The sequence below is a fragment of the Haemorhous mexicanus genome, chromosome 20 (assembly GCF_027477595.1).
Source record: "Haemorhous mexicanus isolate bHaeMex1 chromosome 20, bHaeMex1.pri, whole genome shotgun sequence".
NCBI lineage: Eukaryota > Metazoa > Chordata > Aves > Passeriformes > Fringillidae > Haemorhous > Haemorhous mexicanus.
In genome coordinates this window covers 8273147-8291270 of record NC_082360.1, presented here as the reverse complement: position 1 = coordinate 8291270, position 18124 = coordinate 8273147, and the positions used below count along the sequence as shown (strand labels likewise).

At 40.2% G+C, this 18124-nt stretch overlaps 1 protein-coding gene across 4 annotated transcripts in view; it reads left to right on the top strand.

Moving 5' to 3' along the window:
• The window catches only part of TEX2 (testis expressed 2), a 48595-nt gene that overhangs the window by 20046 nt on the left and 10425 nt on the right, over positions 1–18124 (top strand). For all 4 annotated transcript variants that reach the window (XM_059864034.1, XM_059864035.1, XM_059864036.1 and 1 more), the window contains exons 2-7: positions 329–1983; positions 8222–8422; positions 10060–10387; positions 11980–12227; positions 13562–13711; positions 15082–15181. In XM_059864034.1, coding sequence (XP_059720017.1) covers positions 329–1983; positions 8222–8422; positions 10060–10387; positions 11980–12227; positions 13562–13711; positions 15082–15181 — 2682 coding nt within the window. The remainder of the gene's footprint in view (positions 1–328; positions 1984–8221; positions 8423–10059; positions 10388–11979; positions 12228–13561; positions 13712–15081; positions 15182–18124) is intronic.

Genomic DNA, 18124 nt, shown 5'->3' with positions numbered 1-18124 from the left:
TCTGGAACTTGGAGGTACATCTGGCAGGGAAAACAGAAAGGTGGTGCTTCAGAGATTAACTGTAATTTCAGGGCACTTGAAGATAATTTTAACAGCCTGGTATGTTTTAATATTGCCATTTTGTGGTATGTGGAAATATCTTATGTAGCACACAGCAACCTAGATCTGTAATTTTCAGCATAGGCATCTCCTGTTTGTTTTTTTTGTTGGTGTGAGTTGGTTTGGGATTTTTTTCCTACGTAAAATTGTGTTTGACTTAATGCTTGAAAATATGGGTATTTGAAATGGGGGAAAATGCATTTAATGTGGTGTTATGTTTTCTTCCCAGACTCTGACACATCTCTGGAACCTGCAATGACAAGTCGGAACAGTAGCCATGCAGACAAAACTGGTGAAATGTCCTCAAAGCAGTCAACACCAAAAGTGCAGGTCCAACGATCTGTCTCCCGAGAAACCATCACAATTCATTTCTCTGCATTTGGGAAGGAGGAAGAAGAGGAGGAAGAGGAGTTTAAAGAGTTTCTTGATGAGGAACTAGATGACCAAAGCATTGTAACAGCACTTGAAGCCAAGGAAGACCTCTGCTTTGAGCATACTGGCCATGACCTTTTTGGTCCAGCTACCTCGCTTAACACGGCCAACTCTGCATCACCGCTGTCCTCATCGCCTGCAGGTCTGCCAGCTGCAGAAACTGTAAAGCTGTTGGACTCTCCTTCCCCATCCCAAATACTCACTGCAGTGCCACCAGTCCTGTCTCCATTGTCACACTCATGTCACACATCTGGCTCATCAGGTGCACCAGCACCACCTGTAGAACAGAAATCCAGTCTGTCTTCCCCATCCTCATCCCCTTCCAGATCAGTTGCCTGCTCTAGCAGATCATCCACAGTTTCTAGTTCAAAGCCTTTTAAGGGGTTGGTCAAGTCCTTTTCAACAGAAGTGGAACCAAAAGAGCCCACCCCACCGATGCGACATAGACACTTAATGAAAACCTTGGTGAAATCTCTGTCTACAGACACTTCTAAACAGGAGTCTGAAGTTGTGTCTTACAGGCCACCTGACTCGAAACTGAACTTGCATCTGTTCAAACAGTTCACTCAACCTCGAGCTACAGGTGGTGATTCTAAAACTGCCCCCTCCTCTCCATTAACATCCCCCTCTGACACTCGTTCCTTTTTTAAAGTACCTGAAATGGAGGCTAAAATTGAAGATACAAAAAGACGCCTTTCTGAGGTGATTTATGAGCCTCTTCAGCTGCTCAGCAAAATAATGGGTGATGAAAGTAGTAGCCACAGGCCCAAAGCCTTATCTTCAAGTGCTTCAGAACTCTCAAACCTTTCCAGTTTGAATGGCCATTTGGAAAGCAATAACAACTACAGCATTAAGGAAGAGGAGTGTGATTCTGAAGGGGATTTCTCTGGGGGTGACTTTAACCTGACTAAGAGCGATCGCTCAAGAGGGGCAGAAGAACATGCAAAAGAGATGGAGACCAAAAGCTCTCAGTCTGCAAGCACAAAGGATGTGGGGTCAAAACCTTCACTTGTACTTGAAAAATGTTTGTTGTCTGCACTAGTGAGCAGGGAGGATGAGGAGTTTTGTGAACTGTATTCTGAAGACTTTTTCTTGCTAGAGGAAGAAAGCAAAACTGATAAACCTGCTGAAACTGTGGTCGAGCCCGAGGTGACTGAGGAAACTCTTACTATGCTCAGTAGTGAAGATGAAAATAATCTGGATGTGCAACAGTCTGAAATACCAGTGAAAACTTTATACTTATTAATGCTGTTAGTCTATGCTTACCTTATTATCCCTCTCCCTGGCTATTTAAGTGGACTTTTACTTGGAATGGCCCTTGGATTCATGGTAGCTGTCTGTGTGATTTGGCTTCTTATACCACGTACTCATGAGTATCTGAAATTGCATAAAAGCATGAAAAAGCGATGGAATACAGGAGCTCTAGACATCAAAGAACCTGAAATACTGAAGGTGAGGTCCTGGCATTTTGTGTGTGTGCGTGTCTGTGTGCATTATTTTGGGTAGAAGGAGTAAACTAGATTTATCCTGAGGGTGTAAATGAGCTGAAATGTCCCCACTTGTAAATAGTTTTTTAGGGTCAGCTCACTTTGGCAGGGGCACAAATGGTTTAGTATCCAAGAATATGTAAGACTTCGGTGTCTTTAGGGATTAGTAGAAAATGGAATTTCTTCAAAAGTAAAAGGGCAAATGGCTTTGCTGATAGATTTGAAACTATCCAAGTGAAATACTGAGAACAAGCAGTGTCAAAGTTTAGTGTGTAAAATAACATTTGTGCTTGAAGCTGTGTCTTGGGAGATGTATTTTGTTTCAGGGATATTTTGTCTGGGCAGTAACTTGTTTGTTGGTCTGTTCATAAGGAGAGACAAAAGCGTTGTGTTCAAGTAGAGCATAGAGTTGGAGAGCATATGGGTCTCCTCAAACATGAGCTAATTGAAATGGGAGGAGTAATTGCAGTTCAGCAAAATGTGTCTGAGAGCTGGGTTTTGAATGGAAGTTTGTCCTACCTGCTCTCTGCCCTCCATTTGTTGTTGTTGAGATATTGCAAGTTCACTGTCACTTCGTGTGTCACTTTTCTGCCTGTCCAGCTGTGATCTACCCAACCCCTCTGTTCCTCCAGTGCTTCTGCTCCCTGTCCTGCCCTCCTAATCTCCATCTGTGATGAATTCAAATAATATTTTCCCAGTTGCAGAATTCCAAGCAATAAAACATCTACTGGTTTCTGATGTGCAGCAGAAGCATTTCTGAATGCTGGTGGTGTAAGCTTCACTTGATATCACATGCTGATCAGAGTGTTTGTGGAGGCATTTTTTGTATTTGTGTAAATATTAAATTGAGCTTTTTGAAGCCCCCCTTGTAACAGCACAAAGGTTTCATGAATTTAAATTCAGATGGGTATATACTGTAGAATCTATAATGTGTATTGATGGCTAATTTCATGTGTCTTTAGGTAACTGAAAAGTTAGAAAAACAGAATATAAAACTCTACTTTTGTTGCATAATGGTGGCAATTGCATGTCTAGCCCTTATTCTACCTTGGTGTTCCCTTTCTTTTGTGAGTGAGACGAGTTGTGGTTATTATTTGCTGTAGTGAATTCAGACTGAACACTCCTGTCTGCCCAATGGAATTACCTGCTACCCCCATGTACAAATTGTTACCAACTTTCACTTCAGTCCTTGTTACTTGCTGCCAAGACCCTTCCTCGATACTTGACAGCTGATGTTCATCATTGGCTGGGGTTAGGCTGGCTCTGAGATGTCAGCTTTTGCTCAGAAACCTTTAAACTATATTTTAATGTTTTTATTGAGAAGTTACATGTTATGAAAATGGCTGTAGGCAAGAAATGAATAGTGCAGAGAAGTCTGCATAAATTTAGATTAATGGTTTTTATGACCTGATGAGTATTTCTTGTGCTCATAACACACAAAGTAATTGTCATTAATTAGTAAATGCTTCAGGAGTTTACAAACCAGCCCCATGCCCATATTGTAGTGGAACATAATGTAATATATTTAGCAGGTTGCAAGTTACTATTCCCACTTCATACAATTATCTTCTGTTTGCATCTGTCAAAATGAGTACTGGACAGTTTAGATCCTCTGAAAAGTCAGCTAAAGACTTAATCTGTAACAAAACTCAGGGGAATATAGGAAAATCAAACTTGATGCTCTTGCATAAAGATGTTCTCTTCAGAACTTGTTGGTCTGGTATTCTGGCCTGGACTGCTGTTGTGCTGTTATGATAAATGCTCTGAGTAAGATCCCTTCATATGGGGCTCACAGAGTTGGGATTCTGCCAAACTGCTGTCAAGTTATTTTTGAACAAGTATGTGTGCATTCTCCCCCTTGTAAATGTTGTTTGAGAAGTTTGCATTTCCTAGGTTTTGAAAACTGGAGCAAAATTCCCCTCAGCAATTGCTGAGGTACTTGAACAGATTTTTGTCTCCCACAAAACTGTTCTTGGCAGTGGGAAAAAGTAAATAACTCTTGTGCTGGTAAGTGTGTATTTCTATAGGTGTCTGTACTTACTTCAGTCAAATGTCCTTGGTACTGGGGGAAAATCCCCCCAACCAGAAAATGCACAAACTCCTGCATCTTCATTTTATGTTTTTGTATCTGCCTATTCCCTTAGTTTTCAGTTCTCTGGCTTCCTTCTGATCTTTTTCTTTTTTTTTTTCCCTGCCCACATTTTTTTTGTTCTTTAATCTATTAGTCTTTTCTAACTTCCTTCTTGGCCTTTCAGCTCTGCATTCTCTTGTGTTGTGCTGACTGATACAAAAGGTTTTAAGTAACAGCTAAAATGGAAATTATATAGTTGCCCTTTCCATTAGAAAGAACTTTTAGGAGAACAAAGTGGCAGTGCCTGCTGGAGAAATAGGAGGCTTTTTATCAGCGTGCTATTCCTGAGTACCATCCAAGGGATTTCATGTTTGATAGTGGCCTCTGGCAGACAAATGTTTCTTCCAGTTAAGGTGATGGTTGCTTCTTCTACCTCAGACCTCTTTTGTGCCTTTCAGTTCCCTGTGAAAGAAGCTCAAAAAATGCATTTTATTTTTCCCTCATTTATGAATCAAAATACTATTGAAGTATTATAAAATAGTGGTAATAAGAGGGATAGTAGTACAATTGTGTGATTTGAATGATCCACAGTCTTGAAAAAATTTTGGTGCTAGAGCATTTGATTATGTCATTTAATAATAATGGCTATTAACCAGTTAATAGCACTAAGAAACTTAAAGGACAGTTTTAATCCAGATTTGGGCTTGTATTGTGAAAGTGGTGTTTGCTGATTCTTTTATTTATGTATTTGAAAGTGTCATAAGTAATGATTTTAATTTATTTTATCCACAGGCCAGGTTTGTGCCCCCAGCCCTCTAGGTCCTTCATAGGGAGAACTGCAAAAGATCCTTACCTTCCCTTCTCAGGTTATGTTGTAACACACCTGAGACCTTGGTTGGTGCCTACAAGGCCTTTTACATGAATTACTCTGTTGAACTGCAGTTTGAATAAAATATTTGGAGCCCGGAGTCAGGAAAGAAGAAAACTAAACTGAGCAGGGCTTTTGAAATTGTTTTTGTCATGTCCCATGAGCTGAGTGTTCCCAGGGCTGGAGCAGAGGCAGCAGCTGTGGATTGGAGCTGTGACCTGAGCTGGGAAAGCCGTGGTGCTGCCCAGCCCAAGGAGCAGCTCCATGGTCAGGCTGCTCCCCAGCCTGATGGCCAGGCACGTTCTGCTTTCAGCTGGGAGTGTGGAGCAAATGCTGACCTTTAGAAATGGAGATCACAGGATCTGTGTAAATGGCCAGCAGCTGCACAGTGGCATATGACTATGGTCATTGTCCTCCCAGAATTACTAAATTTCTTATTTTAACAACTTAGCTAGAACAGAGAAGACCTATCCTACAGTCACTCCTCTCCTACACAAGAAAATCCATTGTTGCTTCAGGAGTTTGGGAGAATTTATCTGTTGCTAACAGTTATGGTAACACAGTTTCTCTGTTTGGGTGCATTGCAAAACTGTTTCTGTGGGCTGTGAATCTTTTGTTCCAATTTGGTTTTGCAAAAAGAGAGGCGGAGGTAATTCTGCTGAAATTGCTCCTAAAGTGCAGGAACTTTGGAATGACTTTAGGGGCTTCTTGGATCAACTTCTCAGTGTTTTTTAAGCTAGGTGAAACAATTTACAGAACTGAAGATCACCGAAGTGAGAAGGCAGGTGGTGTTGTTACCTCCTTTAACACTGTTAGATAAAATTCCTGCAGCTGCCACAGATTTTCAGATTCATTAATAGAGCGAAGAATCACCATTTAGTGAAGCATTAACATTTTACTGTCAGCCATGCAGTGTATCTCTGTAACAAAATAACATGAAAATCGAGTGCAATGAAGAGACTTCATCCTTAGAAATTAGAAAACTAAAATTTTGTGTACAAGGAGGGATTGTAGTAATGTTCTGTCTCTTTCATCCTGACTGTTGTCTGAAAATAAAACCCCACATACTTAAACCTGAGCTTGGTTCTCCAGTTGCTGATAACCCTGTGGTTGTGCTGTGTTTGCACTTCTGTTGGGTTATGGGTGAGCAGGGTGTGAGAATTGTGTGTTTGGCAGATTGTACAGCTAATCAGTTGGAACCGGAAGGCTTGGGCACATGGTAGGGATCAGAAAAGCAGGAGGGATTTTTACTTACTTTGGCACAGGGAAGTCAAGATTTTGATGGGTAAATCACTCCTTGGTTTCATCACAGTTCCATCTCGAGCAGGCCATTAAAGGAATGTCAGGTGCAGTCTGACCTTCCTTCCTGGGTACCACATGTACCCGTAAGTTTCCAACCTTTCTACTGAAAAGAGAAAGCTTTTTAGACTTTGAGAAAGGGCTTATGTGACTAAGCTTCCTATAATGACCCACTCTCCAAGCAGCCCTTTGCTCTGTGCCAGCTGGTGTGATGTTGGCTGAATGGCCTTTCAGGAGAAGGCAAGAAACTTGTGAGGCAGCAAATTCCCATCTGTATATTTGCCTGGCTGCAGGCTCCAGACTTTGTCTGAGCTAGAAATAGCTTGGAGATCTGATGGGGGCAGGTGGGAGTTGCTCCAGAGATCTGTGGGCCATATGGATATTCCAGTTCCTGCACACGGTGGCTTTGGGCAGCTCATGTGATGTTCTTGTGCTTCAATAAGTCCAGCTGGAGTTCCTGGCTGAAAATTAATTGCTGTCTGCTCAAAGATGTCTTGGCTGAATAATTTCTAGGAAGGAGATGGGATGTGCCTCAAACCTACGTCATCCCTGCTGTGCAGTTTGATGGCTTTTATAGAAAACTCTTCCTCGTGCATTGTATTTCCTGCATGGGAGTTGTGCATAACCCACTGTAAGAAAAAAAAACAACCATGAAGCTTCTTCAAAGAGTATGTCCTGGTATAGGCATTTCTATTAATAAAAGACATAATCTGCTTTGGAGCTGAGCAAAAATGAATGACTTAATCTTTCCCGAACATAAAAGAAATGCTAATTTATCTAGTTTTTTGCAGGGTTTGTAGTGGAAATGGAGCTAGATGTTGGAGTAAGCAAAACAGATATCACTGTTACTATGGCACCTAAGAAAGTGTATGCTGTCTACTGTGGGAAATTATGTGGCACTGAAACTGAAGAAAATGAGCATAAAAGTAAATTTTACGTTTCTGTGTGGGTGGAAACTTCTTTAATAAGTTGAAATCTTGCATTAATTTTTGGGATGATTTGCATAAGGTAGTTATGACTTTTTGTTTTGAGAAATACTGGGGTGCTCATTCAGCTCTCCCCACTTCCCCCCTCTGTAATCACACAGGTGTTTGTAAAGTTGCCATTTGACTTTCTGCTCCCCTTCGCTTTCTGTAGACATTGATGAATTTTGAGTATGCTGAATTTAAGGTTCTGATGTACAGATAAAAACAATGATCAAAGAATGTTGCATGGCAGGTTAGGAGAAGGAAAACTTCTCCTTGAATGAGTATTCTGCCTACCTTCTACCCCATTTATCATCTCTATTTCTGTAATCAGATATTGGAGAAGAGAAGCAACATCACCGCCATGGTCAGAGTCAGCACTTAGAGGCTTGTTACAGCAGGACTGGCTGGTTTGTTTTGTGTTTCTTTTACAGCACAGAAATTAATTGAATTTAATCCACATGTATGACTGCTGTGTTGTAGCTGGGCAGTTACACAACATGTTAAATGATCTCAAACGGTGTTGGTGCATGAAAGCAAACTCCATTGAGGTCTTCCACTGAGTCCTTAATTGTGGTGATTACAGTGTCAGTGCTGTCTGCAGCACACAGGCTGTTGGCTCTGGGTGATTAAAGTGTCCGAGCTTGCTGGGAGCAGAGTGGCTGCTGGGCTGCTCAGCCCTCCTGCCCCGTAGCTCTTCCTGGCATCCTACATCTGCAGATCCCACCGTAGCTCCTGGGGAGGAGCTGAGAGCACCCTGTGCTACATAAACAAAGTGACTGAGTCACGAAAATCTCCCGGTGTGCTTGAGATCTCATCCTCATCTCCTGCTCTGTTGGTTTGGTGCTACCTCGTTTAGGGCATTTATTGCCTCGTTCTGTTTGTGCACTGAGTGAAATAACTTTGGCAAAAGCTTGGATAATAATTTAAAATTTTTAGGTACGTGCTGTACTTGGTTTTCCAGCAGCTTAAAAGCTGTTAACAGTGTCTTCTTCTCTAGGGATGGATGAATGAAATTTATAATTATGATCCAGAAACATACCATGCTACATTGACTCACTCTGTCTATGTGCGACTCGAAGGCAGCACCCTACGACTTTCAAAACCCAATAAAAACATTTCTAGAAGAGCTGTGTACAATGAGCCAAAGCCTGAAGTCACATATGTCAGTCAAAAAATTTATGAACTAACAGACAGCAAGGTGAGTGTCTTACTTATATCTGATTTTAACAAAGACTACTTTGCAAATTCTTTTTAACTCTGAATTTTGTTTTTTCACTCCTCTATTTTCACGTTCTGTCATTATTTAAACAAAACTGTTTTCGTGACTAACTTGCAAAAGCTTGTGCTGGGGAGGAGGATTGAGCAGGATTTGGAAGAAAGTACATATTTACACGATAAAGAGAATGATTTTCCTCTGGCAGCTCAGAGCAGAGTTAACTCTTGGGAGCTCTGAGACTCCTTCCCAATGCATGAGATGACTGTTCTGAAGGTTACACCAAAATGCCTCATCTTTGGTGGTTGTCTCTACCCCAGGGCAGATGAGACAACATTTATATTTCACTTGAAGAGGGAATGTACATCATATGTGAAGAAGGAGAGTGAGAGGTGTCTGGAACGTGACCTGCTGTGGGTGCCCCAGTCTAGGGAAGGAGAGGGGGTTTTTGCAGTTGGAAAAATGCATCAGCAATAATGCTAGGACAGTTTTCCTACATGTTGTTTGCCTCCCTCAAATATGTCAAGAGTTGCCACGTGAAGTTGATTCCATGGGCATTGTTTTAAATAATACATCAATATCTAATTATTAGGGGAATGGATTTTTTTAATGTGCTGCATCAGTTGAGAGCCTTGGCAGTACAGATGTAGGAGGCAACCACACTTCACTTGACTGGAAGTTGGAGGGAGAGAGGGACCAAGGGAACAGTGAGGAAAACCTCCCTCCTTTGCTCTGAGTCTGTATGGGAAAAGAGTGTGCTGTCAGCTCTGCCTTCCATTAGAGGAAGGCAGTGGAAAAGATAAAGAAAAAATTAGATTCCTGCCTTTTGCAGATTTGTTTTCCCATTATGAAGACAAGCAAAGCTGTCATGTGGGAGCACTTGACTGATGGTGGTTCCCCATGGTCTCTTAGAAAAATTTCCAGTACTTCCTCCCACCCAGCCCCAGTTGATTACAGAAGGGCCAAGTGCCCTGACTGTAATAAACAAAGGATGCCTATTCTTCAAGGTACTTGCCCACAGTTTTTGGAGAACACTGCTGAATATAGACCCCCACATAAGAATTTTTAACTCTTTTTTTAAAACTACTCCTCTAATCACTTGCATTGTCTTAATTTGATATAAATATACTGAGTTTAGAATATAATTATCTGCAAATCAGTCTTATGGCTTGGCTTGGCTCTTATGTATTTGATGTGGCTGTCACCAACTTCAAATGCTCAATTTCATAAGGTGTGCATGAAAAGTTGTGTTCAAAACTCAGTTTGGAGTCTGATTACTTTATCTTGTTACCTGTTTATCTCCCCATGGTCCCAGAAATAAAGTTCCAGGATTTTCTATTTTTTCTGCAAATCCATGAGAATAAGATCATCTAAATGAAAACAGTTTCTAATCCACGTGGCATAATCTGCTTAAATGGCCTTTGTCTTAATTCCAAGGCTTGGCTCACCAAAGACTTAGTGATAGCAGGGAGTTAGACATCCAGCAATTTTGAGTCAGTTAAACTGGCAGTTCCAGTGTGGGATCTTTATCTCTTGCATTCCTGTGTTCTTTCCTTGAGTATAAAAACTTAGAGGATACAAGTGAAAAATAAATTCATTTAACCCTTTCATATATCCTTCAGATTTCCCTGGTTCCTAAGAGCCTGGCACGGAAACGCATTTGGAATAAGAAATACCCAATTTGCATTGAACTGGCCAAACAGGATGACTTCATGGCCAAGGCCCAGGCTGAGAAGGAGACTGCAGAGGAGAAACCTGCTGAAAGAGGGGACTTGAACAACGAGGAATCCAAGAAACCTCAGGATGGAGTGAAGTCCACTTGCCAAAAGGATCAAGTGCTTTACCTCTTTGGAAGGACGGGTAGGGAGAAGGAGGAGTGGTTCAGAAGGTTCCTTCTCGCATCGAAGCTCAAGTCTGAAGTAAAGAAGCCACCCAGTGGGAGCAAGCCAGGTACTCAGATTTTGTATTCTTGTAGAAGTCTGTTAAAAGAAACAAACCAAGTTATGTTTTGCTGGTGCCACTGTTGCCCAATCTGAAGAGAACACAAAACAACCGGAGTTGCTTTATGAGGTGCTTTATTAGGGCCCGGGAGCCTGAGGACTTTGGTCCAAAGTCAGAGCCCCATTTTGCCACAGAATCTGCAGGGTTTATATACTTTTCTTAACATGATTGCTTCATTTAATCCATATGCATCGCTAAGCATCTTTAAAGGCATACAGAGATTTATTAGGTACATCATGACATTGGTTACTTAGCCAGAAGGTGCATTCCATAGATAAGGTTTGGTACATTCTCTAGATAACACATCCTCTCCATCTACCATGCACTGAAGGTCACTCAAAGTTCACCGGGCCTACTGCGGCCTTAGCATAACTACTGCTACTCATGCTAACTATTATATTGCTTCATTAATCTAGACATCTATCTATTAACTAGAATATGATTTTCAATAATTTTCGAACTTCTGCAACACCACAGTGATCTTTTACAAGGAAAAAAATAGTAATACCAAAGTACTCTTCTCCTTACCTTGGCCTCTTATTACCACCTTACCCCCACCTTTTTCCCTCCTGGCTCTATGCTTTCAAATATTATTTCAAAACAGTCCCTGTTTTTCAGTGACTGTAATAACTCCATGTTTTTAAGGAGGAATTGTTCAGTCTCTTCTTTTTCTGTATGTTGGAACTGATGTCAACATTTGCAGCATTAGACTCAGTTCTCTCATTACCTGTTTTTCCTCCTTCATCCTTCCTTCCACTCTAGTCTCCTGTAAAGGACAGAGCTTTCTCATGGGTTAGTGGCAAAAGAAAACACATTTCTCTGTTTAAATGAAAGGTCCTGCATTAGCATTTATATTTATATTTATATATATATATGTATGTATATATCTGAACCAACAAACATTAGTCTATAGTATTATCAATTGTTTGGAATATTAATTTAAACCCATCCTCTGATACAATTTTAAACCTGAATGACTCATGCTTTTCTGCCCTTATTCTCTGAGAAGCTTTTTAAAAATTAGCTAACATTATTGTTTCTGGCACATAATTTATTGAAATGCAGATGCAAAATAAATAGCTAATTAAAATTCCAATAGTTAGATGCTTTTCCCAGTCCTTCTAATTGTAACAGCCTATAATTAGATTAGTAAAAAAAACCAACTTTAGTCATAGGTGCGTTTCAATCACCTGACTTTTATTTTAGGCATTCTCCAGCAGGGCTGTTGGGAATTTTGCCATGTGTTATACATCTGTGAGTGTCCATATTTAAATATACTATTGATCAGCTGACTCCCCCAGTCCCACACCCTGCTGAGTGCTGAATCATAGCAAATACTGGCTAATTTGGGTTTAGGACCACCTAAACACACAGCATAGGAATTTACTTTTAGCCTTTAAAATAAGAAAGCACCATGCTGGTCTTTTTTCAGGAGAAATATCTGTGGAATAAACATGTTCCTTTAAAGTTTGATGATGCACTGTGGGATTTAGCTGTCAGATTCGTTCTCTGTTGAGCAGGTATTATTCCTTTGAATTTAGGGGTGCTGCCAGCACACAGCAGAGCTGATAGTCAGTCTGGAGTTCTCACACACAGCCGGAGCAGCAGCAAGGGAAGCGGAGAAGAAATCACATCCCAGCCAAAGCACAAGGACCTGGCTGGCAACATGAGGCAGAAAATGCTTCTGGACTACAATATTTATATGGCAAAGTGTGTTCCACAAGGAAAGAAAAGCCCTTCAGGTAGTCCAGTCCTCAGTGCAGACAGCAGCCCTACAGCTGTGAAAAAGGTAATACTTGTGCTCCAAAGAAACAGTGGACAGCTTCTGTAGCTCTTACTAATCCTTGGACCTCCAGGACTTCATTTGAGTCACTCTCAGTAAACAGAACCTTCATACTAAGTACAACACTCATAATAAACACATCTTTAATGTTAAGCATGACTGCTTTTTATTTAAAGTAGTGGTAATTAATATCATGCATCTTTGTTTCCAGACTTCCCTACAACACCCCGAAAAAGGAATAGGAGGCCATGGTGTAATGTATGAATAAACACATCTTGTGTTCCCCCAGGAAAACATATTCTACCCCCAACCACTCCTGAAGCTGTGATAGATTTGCTGCTGAATCTGGCACGTGTCAGAAGCCATTCTATAAATAGCTGAGCAGTGCTGGCAGGGAACCTGCGTCACAGCAGAGGCTCCTCACCCTGGCACAGCCTGGCTGCAGCCCTTGTGAGCTGTAGCTGCCAAGAGATGATGTTCAGAACTGCAGCATCTACCTGCCTGTCTTAGAAAGTGCTGCCTTTCTGCTAGCTTCAGGAGTTCTGCCTGGAATAATGTCAGGTGGTGAATTCTTCTGTCATTGCAGGCACTTAATATGTTGTGTTTCCTTCATGGAAACTTGCTTTTTTTTTTGTGGTTGTGTGTGTACACACCCAAAATTATTTCAGCTGCCTTGGCTTTTGTGTGTAGTCAGTGAAGGAGCATCTGAATGTATAATATTTCCAGGTGTTTCAAGATGGTTCTCAAGGAAACCAAGGCAGAATTCTCTTGGACTGTAAACAAAACCTTTAATGCAGCAGAAGGGACAATATAGTTCCCTGAATCCTATATTGCAAACACTGGAAGGAGGAGTGTGGTTCCCTGTACTGTGTTTATCATCTATCTGTGGTGTTTCTGAGCTGGATTTCAGAATGATTAAGGATGTAAGATTGGGTCTTGCTTTTCATTTTTTTAATAAAACAAAGGAAGAGTAAAGTGCCTGTTCGTCCAGATCTGACTGGCAAGAGAGAGTATCTCTTACTGCAAACACAGTTTATAAGTCTGCCTACTCTGGGTTTATCTGCTTTTTCTCCCAGAGGTTAAATTACATACAACTTTCTCATTTCATTGCCAGAGGTCAATCTATATCTGCGTGGTCTCATTCCCTCTGCTGTATATCAGGATGATGACAGGCTCGTGGCAGCCCAGCTGATGCATTTGTAAAGCTGCTCCCTGTGCTGAGCATTTGGTGTTCTGAGTTGAGCCAGGCTCTTAGCACTGAACTTCCCATATAAATCAGGCCTTTTCTTTCCATATTTTATAGAATTTATAGAGCTGAATAACCTGCTTTATGTTTTCAGTTGCCAGATGCCCATGTAGAAGCTGAAGAAGAAGAACAGGAGGCCTGGGTGAATGCTCTGCTTGGAAGAATATTTTGGGATTTTTTAGGAGAGAAGTATTGGTCTGATCTAGTGTCAAAGAAGATCCAAATGAAACTTAGCAAAATAAAGGTACCTGATCTGGAGACTTGCTTTATACACTCCTTTGAAAGAAGTGAAACACATAGTCCTTGAGTTTTAAAATAGTACAAGAAAGACTTATTTCACACTTACATGTAAAAGACAGTAAATGTGCTACAGAATGGCTGTTCAGTTTCTGATGCATGTGAACTTTGCTGCTTCTGTTTAAAATGAACTAGAGCTGGATAAGCTATTTGTATCTGTTAAATTTTTATGTAAAAAGTTGAGTATTATTGTATTTACATTAGGGATGAATAGAACTGCATATAAATGAGGAAGTCTGCTTTGGGAAATAGTAGATTGCTTTTAAGGTGGAGGACATCACAGAGCCACAACAATAGTGTGTTCCTGTTAACTTCAGACATAAACTACTTGCAGGACGTCAGTGGGAGCAATAGTTATGGAAAAAGCTCTGTGGGGTGACAGGACACAGCTTCCATCAGCTGTACCATCTCAAGGGTGAAGGGGGGAGTGATGCTTTTGAGTGACTTCTCAGTCTTGCCCTTGCCTTCTGTAACCCTTCTGAACAGCAGCAGTTCACTACAGCCTTCAGGTCCTGGTGTTTGGGGAGGTTTGCCTGTTCCTAAAGGCAAAGGAAGTTGTCGTCTTGCTTACAAAAGCTCAGAAATTTAGCTGCCAGCCCCAGCTGTGAGATAGTGCTGCCTTTGCTTTGGGAAATCACCAGTAGCCTAAATCTGCCCTGTCTGCTTCCACAATTGTGACAGCAGGGTATCCAAGCATCTCACTGGTAACTTTTTAAGTGGAAAGACTAGAAATGGGGACTGAATGTATTTTTGATGTGTTAAAGCAGTGTCTACAGGAGATATGTTTTCTGTCAGTTAGAAATATTTAACTGAATAAATACCCAAATGTTGATTCTGTTCCTCTATTTTACTGAAATTATGATACAGATTTAAAAGGTAATGTTCTATGAAAGAATTTGCCAAAGATAAAAGAAGCTGAGACAGTGATAAAGCATCAGTGATAAAATATATTACTGAAGTTAAGTTCCAAAGAAATCTTTGATTTTTATTCACAGTGAAATAGGATTTGCACTTCATTCTTGAGCTTTTTACATACTTTGACTAAAAAGCGTGCTGATGGTTTAAGGTCAGCATCTAAAGTTCAGCATAATTTAAAAAATAAGTTCAGATACCCAATCTGTCCCTAAAATTTTTTTGAAACTGGCAACTGTGAGATTCTAGAATAGTAAGAATTTTGTGTAATTATATTTGTGTCTTTCACTGGTGACACTTCAGCACAGTCCATTCCTTAAATTAATGAGCTTTTTTCTCTCAGGAAACTGAGAGATGTCTAATTCTATAACATGTATTTGATTTTTTTAAATTCTGTCCTTTTAGCTGCCCTACTTCATGAATGAGCTGACTCTGACTGAGCTTGACATGGGGATAGCAGTGCCCAAGATCCTTCAAGCCTTCAAACCTTCTATTGATCACAGAGGTAAAATACAAAAATAGCAGGTGCTGTTATTGCCTTTGTATCTGAGAACAGAATGTTGATCTGTTTATCTTGTGCATGTTTTAGGTACATGTAATAAGAGCTTATTCTGAGATACTCCGGGGTCTTTATCTTATGGTTGGTGTGAATGTAATTCTGTATATATGGAATTGTGATCACGTCTTTCCATAGGAAATAATTACTGAACTAAACTGCAGACACTTATCTGATACTGTCAGGGACTGCAGAGGGCAATGCACATCTCCTTGGGACAGATCTGATTCTGACCATAGGAGAAAACAGGTTTGTCTCTCCAAGAGAAGCTGCCCTGTTCTGAAAATAGGGAATAATTGTAATCACTTGGAAAACAAGAATAGTGTTTTTTTGAAAATAAACTTCAAAATACAGGATCATTTTATGTTCTTAACATTAAATACAGCTTTTTTTAAAGCTGGATGACTTTCATGCTGCTGCTTTATGAATTAGAACTGTTTGTTTTCTATTCCTTCTGCCTTGCATATGGTCACATGTTTGAGGATGCTCATGTCGGTTAAGTAGTCTTGCAAAAAAGAAAAACTTGGAATAATGCTTTTTAGCTTCAAAAGCATTTATTCTACGTGTTGAGGAGCGCCAGATGCCATCTAAGATATAATCAGAGCAGTTTTTAATTTTAAATTGTATCAGAGTTTCTCCACTCAACACGGAGAAATTTCTAATTGGCCTAAAGGGAAATATTTCCTTGGAAGACCTGGTGTGGTGTCACCTGACCTTTGCAAGAATACCAGATGCATGGACTTTAGGAGGAGATTGATAAACTTTAATACTAAAACTTTGTGCCACTCCACTCACTGACTAAAAGCATGAGGACAGTAAGTGCTAACCTTTCCCTCATACATCTGAGCAAAGCAGACTTTGGGGGAATATTAAAATCATCTTGGACATACATTAGTTAATGCTGCCTGTTGTATCCAAGTGCCCTTATCTACTCGGGACTTGCAACTCCATGGGGAAAAGCCTTATCTCTAAAACACTGGGTACTTTGCTCCCAACTTTTCCAAAGATTATTTTCCAGTGAGCTTTGTAAACAAAGCGTGTTTGAAAAGAGCAAACTGTTTGGTTGTCATGAGGAATAAAATCTGTCTTTTTAAGAGAAATGAGAGTTGAATAGGTGGAATAAGCTGGAGTGCAGTCAGTATTTGGGGAACTAAAACATATTGCTGCTTCTTGTCTTATGCTTCCTGTGTGGGACAGCAGGTTCTCCACAGTACTTAGGAAGTCCTCCAGTGTTCTCCATTAAGTGGTTGCACCATTGGTAGAAGTTTTATTTGGAGTTACAGAACAAAGGAAAACTTTTTAAAATCTTTACGTGTGTGTGGCTTGTGGAGTGGTTTCATAGTTTCTTTTTAATCAGGGTTCTTGACAGTATGTTTTCCTTTGCCTTGATTGAAACATTTTTTAAATTCTTTTCTCTGTTCTCATAACTTCAGTTGTAACCAAGGACTGTAGTTCTAAGTCATGAGATGGGATTTAGGAGCTGAACACTTGGCTTCAATTAATTGCTGAAACAGCAGTGAGATCAATTAGTTCCTTTAGTTTCTTGTTCAGTTAAACTGTGACAAGCAAACATTTATGGTAGGATTTCTAATCCTTTTAACTGTTGAATGTGAACATACATGTAAGCTCTTAGGGTTTTAAAGAGCTTGCAATGAGTAATTACTGGAATAACTTGTTCTCTTATTATACTTAAAAGGACATAAACTAGGGCATGATAATTGGAAATGCTTGTTTTCTTAAGAATAAATGTATTTCTTGGTAAGTTGGCCTATGGGTAAATTACTTGGTTTATTGGGAAATGTGGGGGGAAAAAACTCTATAGTTTCAGGGCAGTATCCAGAATGAAGGCTTCTAAGTTTTTGGGGGTTTTTGAAGTGTTTGAGGCAGTCATTGGGGGTAGCCCTTTGTGAGGCCTTAAAGTGCAGTTACTAATTGTGATGTGCTTTGTTTCATCAATACTTCTTTTTACCAGTGCTTGATTACGAAGAAAATACATTTTTTGTTATATGCCTTCACTAATTACCTAAATTCGTTAACAGACAATGTTAGGAAAAAAGTCTTGCTTCTGTTAATACAGTCCTGCTTGGGTGACAGCATATGCTGTGGCTTTTACTGTAATTCTGTCAAGGCTAGGGAACCAGAAAACAGAATAAATTATACCATCTGCCCAGTTCTTCACTCCCTCTCCCTCCCTTTTTCCCTCTGGAAAAAGTGTATGAACATTTTCTGGTCAGAAGGAATTTTCCCTCTCAGTAATGGCATCCTTTGCTTAATTTGATCTCCTGTTAAAACTATATTGATGATTGAGTTCTGCTGACTCACTGATTGTCCAAAAAGTCTGTTAAGCTGTTTTCATGGTTTTTATGATCTTACTGATGCTTTCCTACTGTAAAGAGGAAAAAAAAACCCTTAGAAGTTTGTGTTTGAGTTCTTGTGTTTGGTTTTTAGAACAATGTTAGAAAAAAATGTGATGGAAAAAAGTTATTTGGGTTAGTAAAGCACCAACTTGCCTTAATCCTGCTTCCAGCATGTAACCTCACAGGGTGCCAGGGACCAGGTCTTTGGGAGCTGCCTGTGTTTCTGTTACCACATGTGGGTGGGATTATGATAAGCCTGTGTTACTGCAGAAAAGAAAACAATAGTTCTTTAACTGATAAAGTGTGACTTTTCTAGAACAATAAAACACAAAGGGTAGTTACCATCTGTGCTGGTTTCAGTTTTATTCACCATTAATTGCTTCCAAATAAGTAAATAAAAGTGGAATGGGTCAGTGATTGATGTGCCAGGTACTGGTGAGGGAATGTTTTGTGCAACTGCAGTATCTGGAAAAGGAAGAAGTATAATCTGTTTATTGCCATCTGTTTTCTAACCTCTGGATAACAAATCCTACTG